This window comes from Cnephaeus nilssonii (assembly GCF_951640355.1).
Source record: "Cnephaeus nilssonii genome assembly, chromosome: 8".
Classification (NCBI taxonomy): domain Eukaryota; kingdom Metazoa; phylum Chordata; class Mammalia; order Chiroptera; family Vespertilionidae; genus Cnephaeus; species Cnephaeus nilssonii.
Window position 1 is genome coordinate 100,231,602 of NC_137079.1, and position 25,388 is coordinate 100,256,989.

The following is a 25,388-nucleotide window of genomic DNA, read 5'->3' on the forward strand; positions in this document are numbered from 1 at the left end:
GCTGGTGGTGTCTGGTGCTGCCTGCCCGGCCTCCCCTGGCCCCTGATGGACCCGGACTCCCAGGGGTGGCCCATGGCACTGCCCACCCCACTTGCATATGCAAATTTACCCGCCATCTTTGATGGGTTAATTTGCATACTCACGCTGATTGGCTGGTGGGCGTAGCGGAGTGATGGTTAATTTGCATGTTTTTCTTTTATTAGTGTAGATAATCTCTCTATATAAAAGCCTAAGTGACCATTACAACCGAATAACCAGAATGACCAGAACGATTGGTCATCTGGTCACTATGACACGCACTGATCACCAGGGGACAGATGCTCAATGCAGGAGCTGCCCCCTGGTTGTCAGTGTGCCCTCACAGCGGAAGTGCTGCTCAGCCAGAAGCCGGGCTCATGGCTGGAGAGTGCAGCTGTGGCAGCGGAAGCCTCTCCCACCTCCACAGCAGCGCTACCAGATGGCGGCGGCGGGTGCAGTGGGGCCAGGATGAGTGGCAGCAGAGTTATGTCTGGCCTGGCTGGGGGTCCTCCCAAAGCCGTCTGCGCTTCAGCACTGCTACATCCCTCGGGGTTGGCCTGCAGGGATTGGGCCAAACTGGCAGTCCAACATCGCCCTGAGGGGTCTCTGATTGCAAGAGTGTGCAGGCCAGGCTGAGGGATACCACCCAAGCACGAATCCATGCACTGGGCCTCTAGTATTGTAATGACTAAGTATGGTGCCAGGTGTGTACTGGAAATGTCTGAGAAATCACTTTGTAAAAATTGTCTAACCACTATGCTATAGTTTAAAACTCATATAAAATAATATTGAATGTATACTGTAATTGAAAAATAAAGTTTAAAAAGAAAATAAGAGTCTGTTTTATTGAGTCATGAAGCATTTTGTCTGATACTTTTTTCCACTAAAAAGAGTTTTTATGATTAATGTATGTTAAATCACACATTAAGTAAATAGATATTAAGAAAATAATGCAGAGAAACAGGTTCTCTTTGTTTGTAAAGCATAGACACATTCTGTATTTTATAAGCTCTCCAACTCATATACAGTAGTCTCATTAGAACAACTCATTGTAGAGTGAAATATGGTATAAAAGTAACCTGGCCCAAAAGTTCAAAATCGACTTCTTGTAGTGATGCTTCACTGATTACTATATTTAATGACAGAGACCCGCCCCCCCTTCCCCAGGATTGCATGGTAGTCAGGCCCTGAGCATCTTAACTACTAAAATAACAAGTTAATTGAGAGTACTTGCCCTAACAGTCTACATAAATTGAACCCAGTGCTAAGTAGTACCAAGTCCATGAACTATTTGAAACTGCTTAACCCAGACATTCCTATACAAGCTATAAGATAACCAAAGAAGTAGCTAGTCATCTGTCAAAAGGCAAAGAAAAATAAAAATGGATAATTAAGAAATTATTAATATTTGATGAGGGAACTCCTGGGCTATATAGTACTTTCTATTTATTAAAGTCCTTTGGGAGATATTTGAGTGGTAGGTGATATTTGTAAATTACCCAATGGAAGGAGACTATACACTACTCTAGCAATTATCAAGCTTTTTCATCTCATGGCACATATAAACTAATACTAAAATTCTTCAGCACACTAAAAAATATACTTTTTGCCATTCTGACAAAAAATAAGTATAATTTAGATTTATTCCCACTGGATGGCTATTGTTGTGTTAACTGTTGTTATTTTTTCATTTGATAATCTAAGGGAAAAGAGGTCAGTGCCCATGACTAAATGGTCAGATATTTAATGTTTTTAAAATTCGTGCAGCCTGCCAGTGTGCTTGCCGTAGCACACTGGTTGAAAATCTATTTTTTAAAAAGGCTTTGAATGTGAAGTTCAGAACTTCCCAAAAGAAGAGAGGCAAGTATTAGATACTTTTTACCTCTCTCCCAGTACCACTGTAGCTTCTTTTTCTTTCAAGCAAGAGATGTTTGGTGTGTTCACAGACATCAGACAAATGCGCCTCTATGACCTGAAGAAAGGTTGGTCTTCTAATAACTTCCTTCCACCAGAATGTCCACTGTGGCCAGGTTATGGCTGCAAGCGGAAGGGTATTCCAGGCAACACTGAAAGGTTAGTTTTTAGGTATGGTTCTCCCCCCCTCCCCGACCTTACTTTTGCTTGCAATACATTTACTAGCTTTTCAAAGATTGGTGATAAAACCAATGACATTTTTCATTTCAAACCAAGATTTTTGCCATGGTGAAAGCACATTTCCCAGAAAGGCAATGGGAGGCTTGCCAAGTAAGCTCATTCAATCAAGTTCTCTGGTTTTTAACACTCTAAGTCGTGCTACAAATTATATTTTTAGGTACAGAGAGAGACCACAATGCATCGATTATTCAACTAGAGATGCTAAAGAATGATACTTTCCTTTTGGATATAAGAAGAATATGATGGATGATGCTGGCCACCACCAAGACTTCTGGAGTGACAGTTGCAGAGATTCCCATGGTTTAGAGCAGATGCTGATTAGAAGCTAATACAATGTCCTATGGCCAATTTAAGTTCTGGACATGGTCATGTGATTATGCTACTCTGAGGTTTAAACTAATGTACTATTATCATCTGTTAAAATGTTTTTTTTTATTCTATAAAGTATGTATAAGAAACACTTTTGTTAAACATATGATGTTAAAAAACACCACTTTCTTCCTCCAGATAACAATGTTTCTCATTATCACTTGTGGGTTCAATACTGAAAACATCTAGGCTCAGTTTTTAGAGAACATTGTCTTGTAAATGTGAATCTAACTCTATGGCACTTCTTTGCTGTCAAAATGTCACCAACCTTCTCATTTTCTACAAATATTGAGCACCAATAAGGTATATGATCATGCAAGAACTCTACTATTTCTCACTTTCTACCAAAACAGAGCAGTCTCTCTTCAACAATTCTTTCTAGACTTAACATAGTCTTCAGTTTAATTGAAAATTAAATAAGCAAATTAAACAAGGAGGGTCTGATGAGGATGAGAAACAATTCAAATACAAATTAGTGATTTACTTTCCCTTTATTTTTTCTTCTATTCCCTCCCAAGTAGTAGAAAAGATGATTTGTGGGTTGAGTTACCCCTGGTCATAATTCTATGCTGTCTTCACCTACTAGAAAACTTGTCATAATAAACAATGTGCATTATTTTCTCAGACTACCAATTACAATCTTTCTAGTAATAAAATGTTATACAAGTAAGAAACAATGTGATACTTGCACCTTCAAATTTCATACAATAGATGCCTCTGAAACTTCTCAGAGAGTCTATTAGCACCTTTGAATAAGTTCATCTCCATTGTGTAGCGAAAATGCCTAAAACGAGAAGTACATTCTTTGCTGTCCATTGATAGCTCTGTGTATGTGTGAAAACATTGTTGCTGCTTTCTGGGAAAGAGGAAAGATGTGGTCTGTGGTCTGAATATTTCCTTTGATGCATGACAGAGTAGACAGAATTCAAATCAAAGGTTATTAGCACAGTAAGGTCCTCTAAGCAGCTTCATCACAGAAGTTCCCAATTCTCTGCCATTTATAGAAGCATTTGGATTTCTGTTGTAAGTCTGAGGCACTTGAGGAAAATGTTGACTTTCACCCATGGTCATCAAACCTCTGAGCTATCGGTGTGGTAGCTATGTGGGGACATCATGGGCTCACTGCTGCCTGAGCCCTTTGGGGCATCCTTCCTCCTGGCACTCCTCTTGCTCTTGCATATCACTGCTGCAACGGCAACGAGGCCAAGGGTGAGTAATCCCACTGCGAGGCCTCCCATGACCATGACCAGACTGACCTCAAAGCTGGGGCTGTTGTGCTCCCAGGGGAGGATGCTGTCAGGAGGAACTCTTCCTCTAGGGTCCTGCTTCTTCTTGGTTCGGTCCAGGGAAATGTGCTGGATGTTTGTTCCCCGGCTGTTTTTAGCCCCAATTGCCCATACCAGTGGGGGTGTGCTCCTGATCTTCCTCTTCTTCCTGCTCTTGATAGTTGGCTGCGGCTTTCCTGGACTCACTACAGAGTGGTACTGGTACTCCACACTTCTTTTGCCAATGCCTCTGTTGGTATTGTCTTTTGATTTTACTGTGTAGATTGTGTGTATGTACCATTCTCGGCCCAGAGCGACCTAAAAAACACAACACTGTTTGTTAGAAAATGGTAACTATGCCAACATAATTCATGACTATTTGCAAGAGAAATTATGGTTGTAATAATAAATGCTAATTTAATTTAGTGTGCTAAATTAATATACTTACTATTGTTGCATGTGTAGTATATGCAAGGCTTTCTGTAACACTCTAAATTATTTGTTTCAACAATTAAGGGAGCATGTGCTGGTAAATATTTGGTAATCTATAACTTGTAGTCATAGGATGTCAGAACTGTAAAGAACCTTAGGTATCAGTCTAACTTACTAAGAATACATGGCAATTAAGTAACTTGCCTAATGTTACTCAACTAGTAAGTGGAATAGAAAGGACTAGAACTCAGATCTTTTGGACCTCTTCTCTAGTATGTCCTGCTGCATTTCCTATATAATAAAGAGGTAATATGCAAATTGACCATCACTCCAACACACAAGATGGCCGCCCCCATGTGGACACAAGATGACCGCCACAAGATGGCGAGCAGGGGACGGCAGTTGTGGGAGATCAGGCCAGCAGGGGACAGCAGTTGGGAGGGACAAGGCCTGCACGGGAGGGCAGTTGGGAGTGATCAGGCCTGCAGGGGAGGGGAGTTGTGGGGGACCAGGCCTGCAGAGGAGGGCAGTTGGGAGGGAAAAGGCCTGCAGGGGAGGGCAGTTGGGGGGGACCCAGGCCAGCAAGGGAGGGCAGTTAGGGGCAACAAGGCCTGCAGGGGAGGGCAGTTAGAGGTGACCAGGCCTGCAGGGGAGAGCAGTTGGGGGTGACCAGGCCTGCAGGGGAAGACAGTTGGGGGTGACCAGGCCTACAGGGGAAGACAGTTGGGGGTGACCAGGCCTGCAGGGAAAGACAGTTGTGGGGGACCAGGCCTGCAGGGGAGGGCAGTTGGGGGTGACTGGGCCTTCAGGGGAGGGAGGGTAGTTGGGAGTGACCTGGCCATCAGGGGAGGGCAGTTGGGGTCAACCAGGCTGGCAGGGGAGGGGAGTTAGGGGTGACTGGGCCATCAGGGGAGGGCAGATGGGGGCGACCAGGCCTGCAGGGAAGGACAGTTAGGGGGAATCGTGCTGACAGGGGAGCAGTTAGGTGTCAATCAGGCTAGCAGGGGAATGGTTAGGGGGTGATCAGGCATGCAGGCAGGTGAGTGGTTGGGAGCCAGCAGTCCTGGATACTGAGAGGGATGTCTGACTACCCGTTTAGGCCTGAACCCACTGGGACATCCCTCAAGGGGTCCCAGATTGGAGAGGGTGCAGGCTGGGCTGAGGGACACCTCCCCCCCCCCCACCATGCATGAATTTTATGCACTGGGCCTCTAGTTTACATATAAGACTATAGAAAAGTTTTCTGCTTTTCCAGAGCTTGAAAAGAAGGGATTTTCTGATGGTCCTTTGGAGCCTTTAGGATTTAGAAGAGGTCAAATGCTTCCAGAGTTAACAGTAATAACAGAAACAAAAATACATACTTCTACTTCAGAATAACAAAATGTGTTTCCTTAAGATTCTCTCTTTAGTTTGAATAAGGGTAACAAATTTCTCCGACCCATTCTATCTGAACAATTTTTAGTAAATATCCTAAAAGTCCCAATGATTCAAAATGTGAACACATCTCTGAATTTGTCTTACTTATTTGCTTGATGTAGTTATGGTCACCTGTGTCTGTTTTTACTGTCTATCTCTAGGTTACAATTCTCTATCTTGGTTTATAAAGTCTTTGAGAGTAGAGATTTATGTGCTGTGTACATTGTTTGTCTGAGTCCACAGTTCACACAAAAATGGTCATGAAAAGTCAACAGGAAGGAAATTTTGCATAAGGAAAGCAGAGTTCCCACCCATCAGATTTAGATTTCTTCTGGGCTGCATAAGGATCTTTATTAAACATTGACTTAAAAAATAATGATACATTAATAAAAATAATAATAGCTAGTGTTAATTAAATGCTCACCACGTGTGCAGTATGGTTGGTTGTGGTTTACATGCATTACTCAATGTTCACATAAACCAAATGACATGTTATTATTACTGTATTACAAATGAGACATCTGAGGCATTTAAATATTAAGTAACTTGCATGTGGTTACATAGCTATTGTAAGAGAGCTTGGTATTGGCCCACCTGAAAGAGTGGTGTTGAGTCCACTTTAAATCCATCGGATCCAGGCTGATTCACTAAAAGAGTAGCTTCAGGGTCATCTGCTGCCAGTTTGGCATTAAATAGAATATTTCCAAAACTGGTGGCTTGTGTCTCTGGCTGAGCTTTGTCCTTTAAGAAATAAGAAAAATAAGGATTGCTATAGAAAATGCCAAATCATGCAAGCTTAGAATGTTTTCCTATTAATTTTGTACAAGTACAAATTACCATAAAATGTCACAATTTAGTTTCATTTGAAAAGATGTTATTATATTAAAACATAAGACAAAAATGCTTAACTTTGAATATGTACCTAGTTCATTGTTTGGATCAAAGCACTTACCCTAAGTAAAAAAATGTAGTTTTGGCAGAGACTGCGCCCTCTTGAAGGGGAGAGCAGCTGTGTTTGGAAGCCCAGCCTTACCTCCAACCAGGGAGACCTCGGATACATCCTGAGACCCTACAACACAACGCTAAGGGACCAGCTGCCTCAGCTGCGAACCGACGAACACCGGGACTCTAGCCTCCCTGACCATGGGCACCTAAAACGTCTGTCCAGGGGGAGACAAATGGCGCCAAATACACGGATGGGCCCAGTGCCTTCTCACAGAGCAGATAGAAGGAACAGCTGAATCCAACAACACCCACCTGGAATTGGTGAATTAAACACAGCTGGTGAGGCAATCCATGGACAGAAAGGTTTAGGTGCCCATGGAACAACACCCACCTGGAATTGGTGAATTAAACACAGCTGGTGAGGCAATCCATGGACAGAAAGGTTTAGGTGCCCATGGAACAACACCCACCTGGAATTGGTGAATTAAACACAGCTGGTGAGGCAATCCATGGACAGAAAGGTTTAGGTGCCATGTTTTCCGATGGTCTTAGGCAACCCTGCTAGCATAGAGCCTAAGAACCGCTGCTGTAGAGCCTAAGACCATCGGAAAACACAGATATTTACATTACGATTCATAACAGTAGCAAAATTACAGTTATGAAGTAGCAACAAAAATAATTTTATGGTTGGGGGTCACCACAACATGAGGAACTGTATTAAAGGGTCGCGGCATTAAAAAGGTTGAGAACCACTGCTGTAGAGCTATGAACTTCCCTCTCAGGACTGCTTTCACTGTTTGCCATAGATTTTGGATTGTTGTGTTTTTTTGTTTTTTTTTAAATATATTTTATTGATTTTTTACAGAGAGGTAGGGAGAGGCATAGAGAGTTAGAAACATCGATGAGAGAGAAACATGGATCAGCTGCCTCCTGCACACCTCCTACTGGGGATGTGCCCGCAACCAAGATATGTGCCCTTGACCGGAATCGAACCTGGGACCTTTCAGTCAGCAGGCTGACACTCTCTCCACTGAGCCAAACCGGTTTTGGCGGATTGTTGTGTTTTTATTGTCATTTGCTGCCATGATGCTTTTTATTTCTTCTTAGATCTCTCTGGTAGTCCAGTCATCCTATCTAATAAAGAGGGAATATGCTAATTGACCTTCACGCTGTCCCCAAGATGGTGGCACCCACAGCCAATAAGGAGGGATATGCTAATTGACTGCCACACCCTCAAAGATGGCGACACACACAGCCATAAGATGGTGGCGCCCAGTCCCCTTAGCACTGCCGGCGGGGGGGGGGGGGGGGGGCAGGCACACGGCAAGACCTCTGGAGCCCTCAGTCCCCTCAGCCACCCAGATGCCCAGAGTCAGTCCGAGGAACAGAAAAGCCTCAGATGGCAGCTACCCAGCTGCCCAGGGCCACCCGAGGCTCAGATAACCATGGCCGGCCAAGGATTGTGCTGTCGGGAGTAGCAGCAGCAGAGGTGTGATGGGGCATCCACTTCCTCTGATTGCTGGGTCGCTTCCAACTCTTGAGGGCTCCCAGACTGTGAGAGGGGGCAGGCCAGGCTGAGGGACCCCCCTCCAGTGCATGAATTTTCATGCACCGGGCCTCTAGTTGTTTAGTAGCATGGTATATAGCATCCAGATGTTTGATTTTTTAATTGTTTTTATTGTAGTTGATTTCTAGCTTATGCCACTGTGATCTAAGAAGATGCTTAACCTTTAGCACTCGGATGTCGAGTGGGACTCGACACGGTTAGCATTAGAATAAAGGAATCGAGAAAAAAGCAAGTGAGTGCAAAGGATTAATATGATTTCAATCTTCTTGAATTTGAGGAGACTTTGCCTGTGTCCCAACATATGGTTTATCTTTGAAAATGACCTATGTGCACTTGAGAAGAATGTATATTCTGTGGCTTTGGGGTGAAATGTTCTGAAGATGTCAATTAATTCCATCTGATCTAGTGTGTCATTTAAGATTGATATTACTTTGCTGATATTTTGTTTAGAGGATTTGTCCAGTGGTGTTAGTGGGGTATAAAAGTCCCCTACTATGACTGTATTGCTGTCAATCTCTCCCTTGATATCCTCCAGAAGTTTTTTTTTTTTTACATATTTGGGTGCTTTTGTATTGGGTGCATATATGATTACCAGAGATATCTTCTTGTTGGATTGCTCCCTTTAGTATTCTGAAGTGGCCTTCCTTATCTCTTGTTATGTCCTTCACTTTCAGATTTAATTTTTCAGATATAAGTATTGCTACCCCAGCTTTTTTTCATTTCCATTCACCTGAAATACCTTTTTGCATCCCTTCACCAACAGTCTGTGTGAGTCCTTTTTTCTGAGAAGGGTTTCCTGTAGATAGCAGATATATGGGTCATGATTTCTTATCCACTCAGCTATCCTATGCCTTTTGTTCGGGTCATTTAATCCATTTACATTTAAAGTTATTTTTGATAGGTACTTCTTTATCACCATTTTTATTCTTCACGCCTGTGTTACTTCTTTACTTCTTATATCTTTTTTTTTAAAGCAGACCCTTTAGTATTTCTTACATTGCTAGTTTGATGGTGATAAACTCCCATAGTCATTTTTTGTCTGTGAAGCTCCTGATTTCACCCTCACTTTTGATTGATAGCCTTGCTGGTTACAGTATTCTTGGATTCAGACCCTTGCTTTGCATGACTTTGTATATTTTATTCCCTTCCCTTCTTGCCTGATGTGTTTATGTTGAGAAATCGGTTGCTATTCTGATGGGAGATTTTTTGTAGGTAACTTTCTTTCTCTGGCTGCTTTTAAGATTCTTTGTCATTGGTATTTGCTAATTTAATTATAATGTGTCTTGGCATCAGTCTTTTGGGGTTCATTTTGTCTGGAACTCTGTGAGCTTCTTAAACTTGTGTGAGTTTTTTCTTCCTGATATCAGGGAAGTTTTTTGTCATTACTTTTTCAAACAGGTTTTCTATTCCTTGCTCAGTTTCCTCCCCTTCTGGCACCCCTACTATGTGGATGTTGTTTCATTTCTTAGAGTTCCAATGTTCCCTTAGGCTCTCCTCTTGTTTTTTAAGCTTTTTTTTTTTTTTTAGATGCTGTTCTGCTTGGGTATTTTTTTCCTACCTTGTCTTCTAGCTGACTGATGTGGTCCTCCCTTCTTCTAATCTACTGTTGATGCTTTCTATTGAGTTCTTTATTGCAGTGATGTCATTTTTCATTTCTTCTTGGTCTTTCATTTCGTCTTCATTCTTACACATATTATTGAATTTGTCTTCCAATCTTTTCAGCAACCTTATGACCATTTCTCTGAATTCTTTCTCTGACATATTGCTTGCCTCCATTTAGTTTGCTTCCTTTTCTGGTGATGCCTCCTTTTCTTTCATATGTGGGCTGTTTTCTTGTCTCTTCATGGTCTCTCCTCTCCGGGCATCTGGTTATGTAGCTCTCTCTCTCCTGCCTTGACTTAAAGGCACAAAATACAACACAACAAGGCACAACACACAAGGCACTGAACACAAATGTATTCATGATACTAATAACCCCAAATAAAGGTGACCACCAGAGAAAAGAGAAATAGGGGTTAAAAAATAAGAGTGTAGAAATGATATTGAGAAAAGGAAAAAAAGTAAGAGAGTAAAGAAAGAGAATAAAAAAGAAGGGTGAAAATATTTATATGGGGAGAAAAATCCAATAGAACAACAAGTAATCCAAAAAAGATGCAAACAACTAACACCCAGTAATGAATGCAAACTACAAACAACCACCAATAAAAGGCGAGGAGAGGAAAAAAAGAAGCAAAAAATAGAATCAGCACACAAACATACAAACAAACAAAAAAATAATCTAATCAACAATCAAACTAACAATAACAACATTATTGTTAGTTTGCGCAGCCAAACTGTGAGTTGATTTCTAGAGTTCCCTTCAGTTGTATACCCCCTTCCACATCCACGGACTACACTGGCCCTAAAGTCTACAGATTTTGTGTGGCGCAGACTTCCTCTGAACCTCTAAATCCGCTGTGCACATTTCTCCCTTCAGCCTGGATCGCAGACCTCACCTTTCTGTGGGCGAAATCTGACCTTTCCTTCCCCTATCCAAAGGGCAAAACAAAAGAAAATAAAAAAAACATAAATAAAAAAACACAACAACAACAAACAAACAAAAAAAGGAAGAGAGAAAAAAATTTGGATAGTGAAGAAAGAGAAGACAGAAGTGTGTATGGACATGGAACAGGGGATCAGAAATTAGATATATAAGTAGGATGAATTTTTAACAGGGGGTAAAAAGAAGGAATAGGGAAAAATCTAAAGCAGGAATAGGGTAAGAGAAACAGGACAACAAAAGGGGAAAAATGAGGAAGGGATTGTTGGCATAAACGTAATGTTGAGATAGAGTAAAATGATGCTATAGGAAAAATGAAAATAGAATGTAGAACATTAATCCCAAAATAAAATAAAAGAGAAAATAAAATGAACCTTTAAAAAAAGGTAAAATAGTAGTAGTAATAATACTGATTAAAAATAAAAATATAATAATTAAAAAGGTAAAATCAACTGAGAAAAATACTTAATTTCTTAAGTAAAAATAAAAAAATAAAAATGTGCAGTAGTGGTCATTCACTTCCTCTACTGTTCTGTTTGGCATGCCTGTTTTCTGTCAGGTAGTCAGGACAGTATTGAAGTTCCCTGCGTTTGACAGCTTCTCTGTGTCGTAAGCCACAATCTTGTTTTCAAGTAGGCAGTATTTCTTTGTTACTCAGCCTGCTTGTGGTTGTATTTACACAAGAGTCAGTTTGTGATTCAACCCCTTGATGGCAGTGTTTCTGTATTGACATCCAGGGCTATAAGTCCTCTCAACCCAGTATTTAGAATTTGTTTTCCCTGCTGCACCTAATACTGGTTTGGGGGTATGGACTGCCCCAGAGCTGGTTTTCTGATTATTTCTCCCCGCTCTGATCTCCAGGTTCCACAAAAACAACTTTCCCCTGCCGTCTCTGAGAGTGTTTTTAATTGGGTGATCATATGTACTGTGCTTAGTAATCAAAAGCAAGGATTTAAAGAGAAAAAAGAGCCAGAGTAAGTGTGCGAACTCGTGACTTTTTCGCCCCAGCACTGCACGTGAATTTGCTCAGGTCTCTGTGCATGTCTTTTTCCCCTGGCACAACGTAGCCAGTTTAATGGTAAAGTTTCAGGCTGCCTTTTTGTGTGCAGCCAAACTATGGGTTGATTTCTGGAGTTCCCTTCAGTCAGCAGTCTTGTGACCTCCTTCCACATCCACGAACTACACTGGCCCCAAAGTCCGCAGATTTTGTGTGGCACAGACTTCCTCTGAACCTCTAGATCTTGCTGTGCACATTTCTCCCTCCAGCCTGGATCGCAGACCTCACCTTTCTCCAGGCAAAATCTGACCTTTCCATGAGAAAGTGCAGAGCTCGTCCAGGTCTGCTTATTTGCGTTGCTTGAGATCTAGTGTTTGTGGGTTCGCTTCTGTTCCCTGGGTGCTGTGTTTGTAGGGTCCCATGAGTTATCCGATTCTTCCCAATTGAAGGTACGGATAGGCTTCTGATCATAGCCACTCTCCCCTTTAAGATGGAGTGATCTCTGCGGTAGAGCTGGTCACTCCAGGAGAGATTTCAGGTGCAGTGGAGGCTGCACGGTCAGGGGAGCCCAGTCTGGCAGCCCCCAACAGACGCTTGGAATATAGCTGAACCTCACTCACAAATAAACACTCCCCATACGTCCACACACCCTCCTTTCATTCTCTCACTCACACACTATCTTGCAGCCTGCCTTCCTGTTGGCAGCCATATTCTTATCTCTAGTGTTCTACATTTTCTTTTTCTTTTAGCATTATTTTACTCTATCTTAACTTTTCCTTCATGCCAACACTCTCTTCCTCACTTTTACCCTTTATTGTCCTGTTTCCCTTACCCTGTTTCTGCTTTAGTTTTTCTCTCTCCTTTTTTTTACTCCCTGTTAAAAACTGATCTTACTCATATATCTAATTTCCTCTCCCCTGCTTCAAGTCCAGGCACACTGCTCTCTTCTCTTTCTTCAATATCCAAAAAATTTTTTTTCTTCCTCTCTCTTTTTTTTCCTTTTCCTTTCTTTTGTCTTGTTGTTGTTTGATTTTTGGTTAGTTTTTTTCTCTTTTTTTTCTTCTGTTTTTCCTCACCTCATTGTTCTCTTCTTCTACTTATATCTTAATTAATTCCAATCACCATCTCAGGCTTACCTACCCTCTATTCTCCTTTTCCAATAGTAAATGAATACATAGATAAATAGATTAAATAAAGGGTAAATGTTTTAATATATATATAAATTTTCATATATATATATATATATATATATATATATATATATATATATACATATATATATATATTTTAAAAATATATGTTTTTTTTAATATTTTGTTTTTTACTTTTCTTCTTATACCCTCATTCTCTTTATACCTCCTCTACACTGAATTGTGGCCATTTCCCCATTTTTTCAATTCCTTGACCTTACCTTCTGAAAATAAGCTTTGCCTCCTCAGATTCCTCTGGGTGTTTGTTGTTTGGGTATTTGTTGTGGCATTTTTTTGGATTAATTGATGTTTTATTGGAGTTTTCTCCCGATATACATATATTTTCCCCCTTTTTTTCTTCTCTTTCTTTTCTCTCTTACATTTTTTCATTTTCTCAATATAATTTTTGCACTCTTTTCTACCCCCTAATTCTCTTTTCACTGATGGTCACCTTAATTTTGGATTATTAGTATTGTGAATACATTTGTGTTTAATGCCCTGTGCATTGCATGTTATTGTGTTGTATTTTGCGCCTATAAGTCAAGGCAGGAGAGAGTGAGCAACATAACCAGACACCCTGAGAGGAGCAATCATGGGGAGACAAAGAAAACAGCCCGCATACGAAAGAAGAGGAAGGAATCACCCAAAAAGGAAGTAAACTAAATAAAGGAAAAAAATATGTCAGAGAAAGAATACAGAGCAATGGTCATAAGGTTGCTGAAAAGGATGGAAGACAAATTCAACAACATGTGTAAGAACCAAGAGTAAATGAAGAAGAACAGTAGACTAGAAGAAGCAGAGGACGACATCAGTGATCTATAAGACAAGGTAGGCAAAAATACCCAAGCAGAGCAGCATCTAGAAAAAACAATTTAAAAAAAGGTGGAGAGCCTAAGGGAATTTGCGGCAACATAAAATGAAACAATATCCACATAATAGGGGTACCAGAAGGAGAGGAAACTGAGCAAGGAATAGAAAACGTGTTTGAAGAAATATTGACAGAAAACTGCCCTGATATTGGGAAGAAAAATCACATAGAAGTCCAAAAAGCTCACAGAGTCCCAAACAAGATGAACCCAAAAAAGACCAACACCAAGACACATTATAATTAAATTAGCAAACACCAAAGACAAAGTAAGAATCTTAAAGGCTGCCATAGAGAGACAGAAAGTTACCTACAAAGGATCTCCCATCAGACTAACAACTTATTTATCAATAGAAACACATCAGGTCAGAAGAGAATGGAATAAAATATACAAAGTCATGCAAAGCCAGGATCTGAATCCAAGAATACTATACTCAGCAAGGCTATCAATCAAAACTGAGGGTGAAATCAGGAGCCTCACAGACAAAAAAGGACTAAGGGAGTTTATCACCACCAAACCAGCAATGCAAGAAATGCTAAAGGGTCTGCTATAAGAAGAAAATAGGAAGCGAAGAAGGAACACAGGCATAAAGAATAAAAATGGTGACAATCAAGTACCTATCAATAATAACTATAAATGTAAATGGATTAAATGCCACAATCAAAAGACATAGTGTAGTTGTGTGGATAAGAAATCATGACCCATCTATCTGATGTCTACAGGAAATCCACCTCAAACAAAGAATTTACAGAGACTGATGGTGAAGGAATGCAAAAAGGTATTTCAGGCAAATGGAAATGAATAAAAAGCTGGGGTAGCAATACTTATATATGACAAATTAGACCTCAATGTGAAGGGCATAACAAGAGACAAGGAAGGCCACTTCATAACAAAAAAGTGAGCAACTCAACAATAAGATATAACTCTGGTAATCATGTATGCACCCAATACAGGAGTACCCAAATACAAAAAACAAACAAACAAACAAAAAAACTCTGGAGGATATCAAGGGAGAGATTGACAGCAAAATAGTCATTGTAGGGATCTTTAATACTCCACTAATACCACTGGACAAATCCTCTAATAAAAAATCAGCAAAGAAACATCAATACTAAATGACTCATTAGATCAGATGGAATTAATTGACATCTTCAGAACATTTTCCTCAAATCCAGAGAATATACATTTTTCTCAAGTGCACATGGGTCATTTTCAAAGAAAGACCACATATTGGGACACAAGCAAAGTCTCTTCAAATTCAAGAAGTTAGAAATTATATCAACCATCTTCTCAGATCAAAATGGTATAAAACTAGAAATCAACTACAATAATAACAGTAAATACAAACAAACACCTGGAGGCTAAACAGCATGCTATTAAACAATGATTGGGTTACCAAAGAGATCAAAGAAGAAATAAAGAGCATCATGGCAGCTAATTACAGCAAAAACCGAACAATCCTACATCTATGGGACATAGTGAAAGCAGTCTTGTGAGGGAAGTTCATAGCTCTACAGTCCTACAAAAAGAAAAAAAGAAAAAAAGAAAAAATGGTAATAAGTTATCTAAACCTATAACTAAAAGAGTTAGAAAGAGAGCAATAAGAAGAGCCCAGTGCAAGCAGAAGGAAATAATAAAGATCCAAATGGAGATAAATGACATAGAAAATAAAAACAAAACAAAACAAACAAATAAACAAAACAATACAAAAGATCAACAAAACCAAGCACTGGTTCTTTGAAAGGATAAACAAGATTGATGTACCTCTAACGAGGCTTACCAAGAAGTAAAGAGAGAGGACCCAAATAAACAAAACCAGAAATGAAAGAGGTGAAATAAAAACCGATCCCACTGAAATACAAATGACTATGAAAAAATACTATGAACAACTGTACTCCAACAAAATGGCCAACCTAGATGAAATGGACATATTCTTAGAAAAATACAAGCAACCAAAACTCAATCAAGTAGAATAAAAAACCTGAATAGGCTGATAACTACCAAAGAAATTGAAGCAGCGATATAAAATCTTCCAGCAAACAAAAGCCCTGGCCCAGACGGTTTTACTGGGGAGTTCTACCAAGCATTCAAAGAAGAAATAAAACCTAGCCTTCTCAGACTATTCCAAAAAATTCAAGAGAAAGGAACATTTCCAAGCTCATTCTATGAAGCCAGCCTCACCCTAATACCAAAACCAGATATAGAAACCACAAAAAAGAGAACTACAGGGCATTATCCTTAATGAACATAGATGCTAAAATCCTTAACAAAATTCTAGCAAATTGGATTCAGCATTACATTAGAAAGATCATACACAATGACCAAGTGGGATTTATTCCAGGGATGCAAGGGTGGTGCAATATCCACAAATCAATAAATGTGATACATCACACAAACAAAATGAGAGACAAAAATCACATAATCATATCGATGCAGAAAAAGCATTGGACAAAATCCAACACCCTTTCTTGATAAAAACTCTCAGCAAAGTTGGATTAGGATTAGAGGGATCATACCTCAACATAATAAAAGCCCTATATGACAAACCTATAGCCAACATCATATTCAATGGGTAAAAACTAAACTCAGTTCCCCTAAATACAGGAACAAGACAGGGATGCCCACTCTCACTACTCCTGTCAACATATTATTGGAAGTGCTAGCCAGAGCAATCAGAAAAGAAGAAGAAATAAAAGGCATCCAAATTGGAAAAGAAGTAAAACTATCCTTATTTGCAGATGACATGATACTATACATACAAAACCCCAAAGACTCCATCAAAAAACTACTAGACCTAATAAATGATTTTGGCAATGTAGCAGGATACAAAATTAACACCCAGAAATCTATGGCCTTTTTATACACCAATAATAAACTCACAGAAAGAAAAATGAATAAAACAATCCCATTTACCATTGCACCAAAAAAATTAAGATACCTAGGAATAAACTTAACTAAAGATGTAAAAGTCCTGTACTCAGAAAACTATAGGACATTGAAAAAAGAGATAGAGGAAGACATAAACAAATGGAAGAACATACCATGCTCATGGATTGGTACAATTCACATCATTAAAATGTCCACACTACCCAAAGTAATATACAGATTCAATGCAATCCTTATTAAAATACCAACGACAGCCCTAGCTGGTTTGGCTCAGTGGATAGAGCGTCGGCCTGTGGACCAAAGGGTCCTGGGTTCGATTCCAGTCAAGGGCACATGCCCAGGGTTGTGGGCTTGATCCCCAATAGGGGGTGTGCAGGATGCAGCCAATCAATGATTCTCTCTCATCATTGATTTTTATTAAAAAAAAATACCAACGACATATTTCAAAGATCTAAAACCAACTCTCCAAAGATTCATCTGGAATAAAAAAAGACCCTTAATAGCCACAGCAATACTGAGAAAGAAGAACAAAGTTGGAGGAAACACAATACCAGATATCGAGCTATATTATCAAGCCATGGTTGTCAAAACTGTCTGATTCTGGCACAAGAACAGACATATAGACCAATGGAACAGAACAGAGAAACCAGAAATCAACCCAAACCACTATGCTCAATTAATATTTGACAAAAGTGTCAAAAGCATACAATGGAGTCAAGACAGTCTCTTCAATAAATGGTGCTGGGAAAATTGGACAGATATATGCAAAAAAATGAAACTAGATCAGCAACTTATACCATAATCAAAAACAAACTCAAAATAGCTAAAGGACTTAAATGTAAGATGGGAAACCATAAAAATCCTACAAGACTCCATAGGCAGCAAAATAGCAGACATATGTTATAGCAGTATCTTTACAGATAAGCTCCTAGGGCATTGGAGACTAAGGAGAAAATAAACAAATGGGACTACATCCAAATAACCATCTTCTGCACAGGAAAGGAAACCATCAACAAAACAACAAGAAAGCCCACTGCATGGGAGAGCATATTTGCCAATAATATTTCCCTTAAGTGTTTCATCTCAAAAATTTACAGAGAACTCATACAACTAAATAAAGGAAGATAATAACAAAAATGGGCAAAGGATCTAAATAGACACTTTGACAGAAGACATACAGAAGGCACAGAGACATATGAAAACATGCTCAAAGTCACTAATCACCCAAGAGATGCAAATCAAAACAACAAAGAAATACCATCTCACACCTGTCAGAATGGCTATCAGCAACAAATCAATAAACGACAAGTGCTGGTGAGGATGTGGAGAAAAAGGAACCCTCCTGCACTGCTGGTGGGAATGCAGACTAGTGTAGCTACTGTAGAAGATAGTATGGAGTTTCATCAAAAAGTTAAAAATGGAGCTCCCATTTGACCCTTTGATTCCACTTCTAGGACTATATACCAAGAAATCAGAAACACCAATCAGAAAAGATATATGCGCTCATATGCTCATAGTAGCACAATTTACCATCGCTAATATTTGGAAACAGCCAAATATCAGCAGATGAGTGGATTAAAAAACTATGGTACATCTACACAATGGAATACTATGCCGCTCTTAAAAAGAAGAAAATTTTACCATTTGCAACAGCATGGATGGAACTGGAGAGCATTATGCTAAGTGAAATAAGCCAGTCGGAGAAAGATAAATATCACATGACCTCACTCATACGTGGGGTATAATGATCAACATAATTTGATGAACAAGAATAGATCCAGAGACAAATGGTGGGGGAGGGGGATTAGCGCGCAACCAAAAAACTTGTATGCATACATATTAGCATAAACAATGGACACAAACACTGGTGCAGTGAGGGCTTGCCCACTGTAGGAATGGCTGGGGGTGGGGTCAATTGGGGGGAAAAGGAGACATATGTAAAACTTTAGACAATAAAAAATATAAATAAATAAAAAAGTAGTTTTAATTATAGTTGATATTCAACATTACATTAGTTTCAGGTGTACAGCAGAATGGTTAGATCTATATATATAAAAGCCTAAGTGACTGAATGACTGGTCAACTGGTTGCTATGATGCGCACTGACCACCAGGGGGCAAATTCTCAATGCAGGAGCTGGTGGTCAGTGCGCTCCCACAGCCAACCTCTCGCGGCCCTTCCGCCCAGCCAGCCAACCTCCTGTTACCCTACTCACCCCCAGCTGACTAATCTCCCATGGCCTCTCCCACTGGCCAACCTTCCGCAGCCCCGATAGGCCCTAATCACCAGTCAGGCTGAGGGACCCACCCATGCACAAACTCGTGCACTGGGCCTCTAGTATTTATATAACTTACAAAGTGATTTCCCCCATAAGTCTAGTACCCACCTGATAATAATACTGTAATATTATTGACTATGTTCCCTATGCTGTATATTATATCCCTCTGACTATTTTGTAACTGCCAATTGGCACATCTTGATCCCCTAACTTTTCCACCCAGCCCCTCAACTGCCCTTCCATTTGGCAACTATCAGTTTGTACTCTGTATGTATGAGATTTTCTGTTTCTCCACATCCTCACCACTTGTTAGTTGATTTATTGATGATAGCCATTCTGACAAGTGTGAGACAATATCTCATTGTGGTTTTAATTTTCATTTCTCTGATAATTAGTGACTTTGAGCAAGCATATTTTCATATATCTTTTGGCCATTTGTAGGTCCTCTTTGCATTAGTATCTATTCAGATCTTCTGGCCATTTAAAATATTTTTATTTAAGTACTAGAGGCCTGGTGCATGAAAACTCATGCACTGGAGGGGGGTCTCTCAGCCTGGCTTGCCCCTTCTCACAGTCTGGGAGCCCTCAGGGGCAGAAGGCAACCCAGTGATCAGGGGAAGGCGATGCCACATCACACCTCTGCTGCTGCCACTGCCAGCAGAGCAAGCCTCGGCCGGCCCTGGTTATCCGAGCCTCAGGAGGCCCTGGGCGGCTGGGCAGCCGCCATCTGAGGCTTGCCTGTGCCCTTGGGCTGGCCCTGGGTGGCTGGGGGCTAGGAGGACTGGGGGACTCCAGAGGCAGGCTCATGAGATGGCTGGGCTCCCTGGGGGCAGGCCTGGCCTTGCTGTGCACCTGCCACCCCGGCAGGGCTGAGGGGACTTGGCACTGCCATCTTGTGGCTGTGGGTGCCGCTATCTTTGAGGGCGGGGCAGTCAATTAGTCAATTAGCATATTTCCTCCTTATTGGCTACAGGTGCTGCCATCTTTGTGACAGTGAGAGGGTCAATTAGCATATTCCCTCTTTATTAGATAGGATAGTTGGTATACAATATTATACTCAATATGTTAGTTTCAGGTGTACAATATAGTGATTCAACTTTTCTATACCTTAAAATATGATCACCCCACTAATTCTAGAAATGATCTGTCACTGTGCAAGCCTATCACAATATTATCTACATTATAAAAGGCCAGGGGCCATCACAACTTAAATGAACAGATAAACGACCGGTCATCAGGAAGTGCATGGAGCACCTCTCAATCCTTCCCCCGCAGCCCACAGGATCCTATCACAGCAAGGCTGGCAGCTGGTGGGTGGGCGGGCTGGGTGAGGCAGGCATGGCAAGGTTGTTAGCCTCCGGCCTGGGGCTGAGTGGGAGGTCTAATGACCGTGCTGCTGCAGCAGCTGCTGAGGATCAGGCCCGGAGAGAGAGAGGCAAGGCCTGATCAGCAGCTGCCACAGAGGTTGTGGATCAGGCCCAGAGATAGGCCCGGAGACACTTACTGGCATAGAAACCAACCAATCAGAACCAAATCTGGGTGAACTGTGAGGAGCCGATGGCTGCCTAAGAGGCAGAGCTTTTGACACTGACTGGCATAGAAACCAACCAATCAGAACCAAATCTGAATGAACTGCGAGGAGCCAAAGGCTGCCTATGAGTCAATGGCTGCCTAGGAGGCGGAGCTTTTGACACTGACTGGCATAGAATCCGACCAATCAGAAACTAATCTTGGTGAACTATGAAGGCATAACCTAAGGTGGGGGCTCAGGAGGGGTTTTAAGGGCAACAGCTGTTTGGTGAAGGTGTAAGAAAGCAGTTCAATTTTTTAATGACTGGTTTAGCAGTATAGTGCATATGGCTGGCTATCAGTCCAGATATAGGGATTATGTATATTTGTCTGCCAAGAGCATCTCCTCCTGCTGAAAAAGGCTTTTCCCCCATTTAAGCAATCCTATCCTATATAATCTATTTATACTACTAAAAGGGTAATGTGCTAATTAGACCGCGTTGACTGGCCATCTTCTGGATGACCAGCTTCTTTCTGGACAAAGCCATCGTGGTGGGGGCTGAGGCAGAGGCAGTTAGGGGTGATCAGGCTGGCAGGGGAGGGCAGTTGGGGGCAAGATCAGGCCAGCAGGGGAGGGAAGCCGGGGGCAACCAGGCCAACAGGGGAGGGCCGCTGGGGGTGAGATCAGGCTGGCAGGGGAGAGCCGTTGTGGGCGAGCAGGCCGACAGGGGAGGGCAATGGGGGAGGGCGAAAAGGCCTGCAGAGGTGGGCAGCTGTGGATGACCAGGCTGGCAGGGGAGGGCAGTTGAGGGCTACCAGTCTGGCAGGGGAGGGCAGTTGGGGGTGATCAGGCCAGCAGGGGAGGGCAGTTGTGAGCAACCAGGCCAGCAGGGGAGGGCAGTTGTGGATGACCAGGTTGGCAGTGGGGAGCAGTTGGGGGCAATCAGGCTGGCAGGGGAGCAGTTAGGGGCAATCAGACAGGCAGGCAAAGGTGTTAGGGGGAATCAGGCAGGCAGGTGAGTGATTAGGAGCCAGTGGTCCCAGATTGTGAGAGGGGTGTCCAGTAGGCCACTCCCCTTGGGAGGGCTCCAGACGCAGGGCTCATCCTCCAAGGGGTCCTCGATTGGGCTGAGGGAACCCCGCCATGCATGAATTTTGTGCACAGAGCCTCTAGTTGACAATATTTCCCTTTACCATTTTCCTCCTACTCTATCCTCCTACTCCCTCCCTTCTAGTAACAATCCCTTTGGTCTCTGTTTCTATGAATCTGTTTTTGTTTGGATGTTCTTGTTCATTTGTGCTTATTATTATTATTTTAGATTTCACATTTAATTTAAACCATACAGTTTTTATTTTTGTCAGCCTGATTTATTTCACTTAGCACAATACCCTCTAGGTCCATCCATGTTGTCACAATGGTAAAATTCCATTATTTATTTATTTTAAAAAATATATCCTTATTGTTGAAAGTATTACAAATGTCCCTCTTTCCCCCATTAATCCCCTCTAGCCTACCCTACCCCCTTCCTTAGGCCTTCACTGCACTGTCTGTCCATGGGTTATGCACATTAATTATTTTGTTACTCTCTCTCTGCTCCAACCCCCTCTAAAATTTGTCAGTCTCTTGTATGCTTCAATGTCTCTGGATCCATTTTGTTTGTCAATTTATTTTGTCCATAAGATTTCACATATAGTGGTAAGTGAGATCATGTGATACTTGTCATTTTTTGACTGGTATATTTCACTTAGCACAACACTCTCCAAGTCCATTCATTCTGTCTAAAAGAATGAGATCCTTCTTTTTTCTTACTGCTGCATAGTATCCCATTGTGTGAACATACCACAGGTTTTTTTCCCCACTCATCTACTGGTGTGCACTTGGGCTGTTTCCAGATCATAACTATTGTAAATAGCAGTGATGAACATAGGGGAACATACATTCTTTCTCATTGGTGTTTCAGGATTTTTAGGATATATTCTTAGAAGTGGGATCATTGGGTCAAATGGCAGCTTCATATTTAATTTTTTAATTACTTTTTTGATTAAGGTGTTATATATGTGTCCTTATTCCCCCATTACTCCCCCACACCCTCCACTAATGCCCTCACCCCCATGTTGTCTGTGTCCATTGGTTAGGCTTATATGCATGCATACAAGTCCTTTGGTTGATCTCTCCCCTTTACCCCCACCATCCCCTACCTTCCCTCTGATGGTTTGATGGTCTGATCAATGCTTCTCTATCTCTGGATCTGTTTTTGTTCATCAGTTTATGTTGTTCATTATATTCCATAAATGAGTGAGATCATGTGATATTTATCTTTCTCTGACTGGCTTATTTCACTTAGCATAATGCTCTCCAGTTCCATCCATGCTGTTGCAAATGGTAAGAATTTCTTCTTTTTACCCCAGCATAGTATTCAATTGTGCAGATGTACCACAGTTTTTTAATCCACTCATCTGCTGATGGGCACTTAGGCTGTTTCCACATCTTAGCTATTGTAAATTGTGCTGCTATGAACATAGGAGTACATATATCCTTTCTAATTGGTGTTTCTAGATTCTTGGGATATATTCCTAGAAGTGGGATGACTGGGTTAAATGGGAGTTCCATTTTTAGTTTTTTGAGGAAACTCCATACTGTTCTCCATAGTGGCTGCACCAGTCTGCATTCCCACCAGCAGTGCAAGAGGATTCCTTTTTTTACGCATCCTCGCTAATACTTGTTGTTTGTTGATTTGTTGATGATAGCCATTCTGACAGGTGTGAGATGGTACCTCATTGTCATTTTGATTTGCATCTCTCAAATGATTAGTGACTTTGAGCAAGTTTTTATGTCTCTTGGCCTTCCTTCTGTCTTCTTTTGAAAAGTATCTATTTAGGCCCATTGCCCATTTTTTGATTGGGTTATCTTCCTTTTGTTAAGTTGTATGAGTTCCCTGTAAATGTTGGAGATTAAGCCCTTATTGGTGATAACATTGGCAAATATGTTCTCCCATACAGTGGCCTTTCTTGTTGTTTTGTTGATGGTTTTCTTTGCTGTGAAAAAGCTTTTTATTTTGATGTAGTCCCATTTGTTTATTTTCTCTTTAGTTTCCATTGCACTAGGAGCAGTATCATTGAAGAAATTGCTTCAGCATATGTCTGAGATTTCTCTGCCTGTGGATTCCTCTAGTATTTTTATGGTTTCCCGTCTTATGTTTAAGTCCTTTATCCATTTTGAGTTTATTTTAGTGTATTGTGTAAGCTGGTGTTCTAGTTTCATTTTTTTGCATGTGTCTGTCTAATTTTCCCAACACCATTTATTGAAGAGACTGTCTTGACCCATTGTATGCTCTTGCCTCCTTTGTCAAATATTAATTGAGCATAATGGCTTGGGTCAATTTCTGGGTTCTCTGTTCTGTTCCATTGGTGTATATGTCTGTTCTTGTGCCAATACCAGGCTGTTTTGAGAACAGTGGCTTTGTAGTACAGCTTGATATCTGGTATTAAGATCCCACCTACTTTGTTCTTCTTTCTCATAATTGCTGCAGCTATTTGGGGTCTTTTTTAAAATTTTTATTCCAGATGAATTTTTGGAAAGTTCATTCTAGGTCTGCGAAATATGCTGTTAGTATTTTAATGGGGAGTGCATTGAATCTATAGATTGCTTTGGGTAGTATGGAGATTTTAATGATGTTGATTCTACCAATCCATGAACACGGTATGTTCTTCCATCTGTTTATATCTTCCTCTATCTCTTTTTTCAGTGTCCTGTAGTTTTCTGCATATAGGTCTTTTACCTCCTTAGGTAAGTTTATTCCTAGGTATCTTAATTTTTTGGTGTGATGGTCAATGGGATTGCTTTTTCAGTCTGTCTTTCGGTAAGTTCATTATTGGTGTATAGAAATGCCATAGATTTCTTGGTGTTAATTTTGTATCCTTTTACATTGTCAAATTCATTTATTAAGTCTAATAATGTTTTGATGGAGTCTTTAGGGTTTTCTACGTATAGTATCATGCCATCTGTGAATAAGGACAGTTTTACTTCTTCTTTTCCAATTTGGATGCCTTTTATTTATTCTTCTTGTCTGATTGCATTGGCTATTACTTCCAGTACTATGTTGAACAGGAATGGTGAGAGTGAGCATCCCTGTCTTGTTCCTGTTTTTAGGGGAAATGGTTTCAGTTTTTGCCCATTGAGTATGATGTTGGCTGTGTGTTTGTCATATATGGCTTTTATTATGTTGAGGTATGATCCTTCTATTCCCACCTTGCTGAGAGTTTTTATCAAGAAAGGGTGTTGGATTTTGTGAAATGCTTTTTCTGCATCAATTGGTACGACTATGTGATTTTTATCTCTCAATTTGTTTATGTGATGTATCATGTTTATTGATTTGTGGATATTGTACCATCCTTGCATTCCAGGGATAAATCCTACTTGGTCGTGTTGTATGATCTTTCTGATGTACTGCTGGATCCGATTTGCTGGAATGTTGTTGAGGATTTTGGCATCTATATTTATAAGGGATATTGGCCTGTAATTCTCTTTCATTGTGTTGTCTTTATCTGGTTTTGGTATTAGGGTGATGCTGGTTTCATAGAATGAGCTTGGAAATGTTCCTTCCTCTTGAATTTTTTGGAATAGTCTGAGGAAGGTAGGTTTTAGTTCTTCCTTGAATGTTTGGTAAAACTCCCCTGTGAAGCCATCTGGCCCTGGGCTTTTGTTTGCTGGAAACTTTTAGATGCCTTCTTCAATTTCTTCCATAGTTATTGGCCTATTGAGATTTTTAGAATCTTCCTGATTGAGTTTTGATTTTCATCTCTCCAATGACTAGTGACTTTGAGCATTTCTCCACATGTCTCTTGGCTATCTCTATGTCCTCTTTGGAGAAATATTTATTTAGATACTTTGCCCATTTTTTTTTTTAATTGGGTCGCTTGTCTTCTTTTTGTTAAGTTGTATGAGTTCCTTACATAT

General features: G+C 40.7%; 1 protein-coding gene across 2 annotated transcripts in view; it reads right to left on the reverse strand.

Moving 5' to 3' along the window:
- Positions 1-3,400: 3,400 nt before the first annotated feature.
- FREM2 (FRAS1 related extracellular matrix 2) overlaps positions 3,401-25,388 on the reverse strand; it is a 337,043-nt gene continuing 315,055 nt past the window's right edge. For both annotated transcript variants that reach the window (XM_079779003.1, XM_079779002.1), the window contains 2 exons: positions 6,249-6,395; positions 3,401-4,124 (listed from right to left, as the gene is read on the reverse strand). In XM_079779003.1, the coding sequence (XP_079635129.1) occupies positions 3,612-4,124; positions 6,249-6,395 (660 nt within the window). In that variant the 3' untranslated portion in view covers positions 3,401-3,611. The remainder of the gene's footprint in view (positions 4,125-6,248; positions 6,396-25,388) is intronic.